We start from the raw sequence: 4,595 nt of genomic DNA on the forward strand, positions 1-4,595 counted from the left end.
TGATTGAACCCAAAGGTATTATAAACTCAGGGGAATAATCTTAAATCCAAGAGATTAACATTATAAATGAAAGGTATATAAACCCTAAAGGGATTGATATTATAAACCCAAGGGATTAATACAGAAAACCCAATGGATTAATAGTGAAAACCCAATGGATTTAAAACCCAAGGGAATAATATTAAACCCAAGGGATAAATATTATAAACACAAGGAATATAAACCCTAGGAGAAATATTATAAAACCTAACATAAATATTTGTCACAATGCGACATTGGAATATGTTTGACCATGATTGATTTTCATATTGAGACAAATAACATTAAAATAAACATGTTTGACCATGGTTGATTTTCATATTGAAACAATCTTTGGCACATTGTGACATTGCACCATCATTGACCATGGATGACCATGATTGTAAAACCAAGGAATTTATATTAAACCCTAGGATTAATATTATAATTTGTATGAATAATATTATACACTATAAATATGAACCAAATAAACCCAATGGATTGATATTATAAACTGAAGGGAATAATAAACCCAATGTATTAATTCTGAAATCGAAAGGTATTATAAACCCAAGGGAATAATATTAAATCCAAGGGATTAATATTGTAAATCAAAGGTATATAAACCCTAAATGAAATGATATTATAAACCCAACAGAATAATAAACCCAAGGGATCAATACTAAAAACCTAAGGGATTAAAATCCCGACGGATTGATAATATGAACACAACGAAATAATATTAAACCCAAGGGATTAATATTATAAACCCAAGGTATATAAACCTTAAGATAAATATTATAAACCCAATGTAATAATAAACCCAAGGGATTATAAACCCAAGGGAATAATATTAAACCCAAGGGATAAATATTATAAACCCAAGGAATATAAACCCTAAGATAAATATTATAAACCCTAACATAAATATTTGACATAATGCAATGTTGGAATATGATTGACCATGATTCATTTTCATATTGAGACAACATTTTTCACAATGCAACATTGGACAATGGCTGACCATCGTTGACCATGGTTGATTTCCATATTGAGACAATTTTTGTCACAATGTGATGTTGGACCATGGTTGGCCATGGATGACCATGCATGACCATGGTTGTGAAAGTGTGACGTTGGACCAAGAGATAGTCCTTGTCACAATGTGACTGTGGTTAACCATGATCGAACCCAAAGGTATTATAAACCCAAGAGAATAATATTAAACTTGAGGGATTAATATTATAAATGCAAGGTATATAAGCCCAAAAGGGATTGATACCATAAACCCGAGGGAATAATAAACACAAAGGATTAATACTAAAAACCCAATGGATTGATAATATAAACCCAAGCAAATAATATTAAACCTAAGGGATTAATATGATAAACCCAACATATGTAAACCCTAAGATATCTATTATAAACCAAAGGTAATAATAAACCCAAGGGATTATAAACCCAAGGGAATAATAATAAACCCGAGAGATAAATATTATAAACCCAAGGAATATAAACCTAAGATAAATATTATAAAATCTAAGATAAATATTTGTCCTAATGCAACATTGGAATATGGTTGACCATGACTGATTTTCATATTGAGACAACCTTTGTCACAATGCGACGTTGGACAATGGTTGCCCATAGTTGATCTCCATATTGAGGCAATATGTGTGACAATGCGATGTTGGACCATGGTTGACCATGGATGACCATGGTTGTTACAATGCGACATTGGTTGATTTTCATATTGAAAAAATCTTTACCACAATGTGATGTTGCACCATGGTTGACCATGATTATCAACCCAGTGGATTTATATTAAACCTAAAGATTAATATTATAAACCTTATGAATGATAGAATACCTTAGGAATATGAAGCCTTATATTAATAAACTATATAAATTATTAGTTTATAGATATTTTTAATGAAAAAAATTCAAAATATAGTACATAATCTTCAAAACAAATGAATAATAGATAATAATTTTTTCAAAAATAAATTCATAGAAAATAAAATGAAACACAATAAGAATTTGTAAATTAATAAATTCATTTCCTATAGTCTCATTTGAATATATTAAATTTTTAAAAACTATATCATGTGAAACATTATTGATGGAATTTTAGATCTATAAATTTACAATTTTTTAATGTATGATATATTTCGAAAATTGATAACTAAATTAAAAAAAAACCAACTTTATATTTTTACTTCATCTATTTTACTTATAATCAATTTACAATTCGGTCATATGGAAGGCAACCATGGATGCTTTTAAAATCATTGAACAAGGACTAGCATGGCAAGTGGGGAATGGTGAATGTGTGCGGATTGGTAAGGACCCTTGGGTAGGGTGTAATGAGCATTTTGCTCTATCTCCTGGTTTGCTTGAGCATCTTGACTCAAAAGGAATTAAACAGCTTTATCAGATTGCAAACCCGGGTTTGTCTTCCATTTGGGGGCAGGGTTGGAAGTCAGCTGAAGATTTGGATTTGGATTTTCGTTGGAGAGATGAATGGAATGATTTCATTCAAGAACTAAAACGTTCGAATGTCAGATTAAAGGACTCTCCTGACTCTCTGGTTTGGGCTCATGCAGAAACAGGTCGTTACTCCCCAAAGGCTGGATACGATTTTTTGATGAGCAGAAAGGGGTGGGAGCCCCCGGTTTGGTGGGCAAAGCCCCTTTTCAAATTAAAATGCCCCAAAAAAGCCAGAATTTTTCTCTGGTGTGCGCTAAAAAATAAAATACCCACTTGGGATATCCTCCAAGCTCGCTTCCAGTTGGGGCCGAGTAGATGTCCTCTTTGCAAAGAAGCCTCTAAAATGATCTCACACCTCTTTGTAAGCTGTCCTTTCTCCATGACAGTTTGGGAGGAAACTTACAAACTCCTGAAATTCTCAGGGAAGTGGGAAGGGGCAAACTTATCTGCTGCATGGGAATACTGGTGGTCTCACTACCCTGAGAAAAACTTGAGAAACCTCCCGCCAATTGTCTGTTGGGGTATTTGGATTTCCCGAAATGGCTGCATCTTCAATGGAAAGATCACTCCTGCAACCGTCATGGCTCTACAAGCCTCAGCTATTTTTGCTAGTTTACCTGAACCTGAGGGCACTCCTTCTACAATCCGGCGGGCGGATTTAGTTATCAGAGAGGGCATCCCCTATGCCTTTTTTGACGGAGCCGCCCAAAATAATGTTACTGGAGCTGGAATCATAATTCATCTCACTCCTTCGCATTCCTTAAAAGCCTCTGTTGGCCTTGGGTCGGGTACAAACAACTTTGCCGAATTATCTGCCTTAAAATTTCTCCTCTGCTGGCTCATTCATAGAAACATCCTCACTGTTCAGATTTATGGAGACTCGGCAAATGTGATTAATTGGGTCAATGAGAAATTTATTTGCAGGAATTATATGCTGTTGCCTCTGTTGGAAGAAGTAAAAAGATTAAAGACACATTTTAATAGCTTCTCCATCGCTCATATTTACAGGGAAAATAATGAAGAAGCTGACCGGTATTCTAAAACAGGTTTACAGCAAGCTTTGGGATCTTGGAGGATAACAGAGCAAACTCAGGACCTGATCCGTGTGTCGGATCTCTCCCCTTTTTCTTAGTCTTTTTGTCTTTTCTTCACCATCGTTGTTGTTCTGATATGTATGCTCCTGAGGCAGGAGAGACTGTGTTTCAAAATTTCGTCTTGTTCGAACTTAATATGATATTTGTATTGGGTTGTTTTCCTGTTAAAAAGGAGGCCCAGGACCTTATGGTGACAGTATTGAACACAAATTTTTTGATAGGGCCGCTGTAGGCCGGCAAACAGAAGAGAACAAAATGTCTTTTGGTTTAAAAAGACATGGCTAACCTGATAACACTGAAGAGATTAATCTCTCTGTGGAACGTGAAAACACTGCTGAATGTTAACACATTCCTTTTTTGTAGCTTTTTTATTGCTCTATTAATAGAAAAGCGCAGTATTTTTTCCTCGGAAAAAAAATAATCAATTTACAATATAATGCATTTAAGATTTAAAAAATAGAAATACATTTCAAAACATCAACCATAATTTCTAAATCGTAATTTATTAATCATGGAGGAACTTATTATGGAACTTATTAATATAAACAATCTAATTCATAAGTAAAATATTTCAATGCCGTATTAAGTAAAATATCTCAATGTCAACTAATATGTACAATGAAGAGAAATAAATTTTCACAGTTAAAATATTTTTAAGAATTTCAAGTAATGTTATGATTTTATATTTGGGCTATATTTTTTTGTCAATTTTATCTTTGAGATGCAAACATTTTTTTTTTAATTTTGCATTTAAAAAACAATTACACAAGAAGAAATTATATCACTGTAAACACTTCTTATATTTGTGATTAAAATCAATCAATACTGATCTTGAAAGAAAAAACTAATAATATTAGCTTGCAATTTGAAAATTTGTTATTAAATTGTTGCTAATTAATTTTAGAGCACAAATTCACTCATCCTACTTTATGTAATTCTACACTAGTCCTACATTAAAAACCTATGAAAAATCAACTTCATAGCTGAGCTACT

General features: G+C 33.0%; 1 protein-coding gene across 1 annotated transcript; it reads left to right on the plus strand.

Moving 5' to 3' along the window:
• The first annotated feature begins 2,290 nt into the window (after window positions 1-2,290).
• Window positions 2,291-3,640, plus strand: LOC149249585 (uncharacterized). Its single transcript, XM_089453411.1, has one exon. The coding sequence runs from the start codon at window positions 2,291-2,293 to the stop codon at window positions 3,638-3,640; it is 1,350 nt and encodes a 449-aa protein (XP_089309537.1).
• Window positions 3,641-4,595: the final 955 nt, after the last annotated feature.

The sequence above is a fragment of the Pinus tabuliformis genome, chromosome 7 (genome assembly GCF_031772625.1).
Source record: "Pinus tabuliformis cultivar Carrire ecotype Pingquan chromosome 7, CPIR1, whole genome shotgun sequence".
Taxonomy (NCBI): domain Eukaryota; kingdom Viridiplantae; phylum Streptophyta; class Pinopsida; order Pinales; family Pinaceae; genus Pinus; species Pinus tabuliformis.

Excerpts from the sequence above, each read along its gene's own strand:
- LOC149249585 (XM_089453411.1), top strand. The coding sequence starts at position 2,291 with ATGGATGCTTTTAAAATCATTGAACAAGGACTAGCATGGCAAGTGGGG.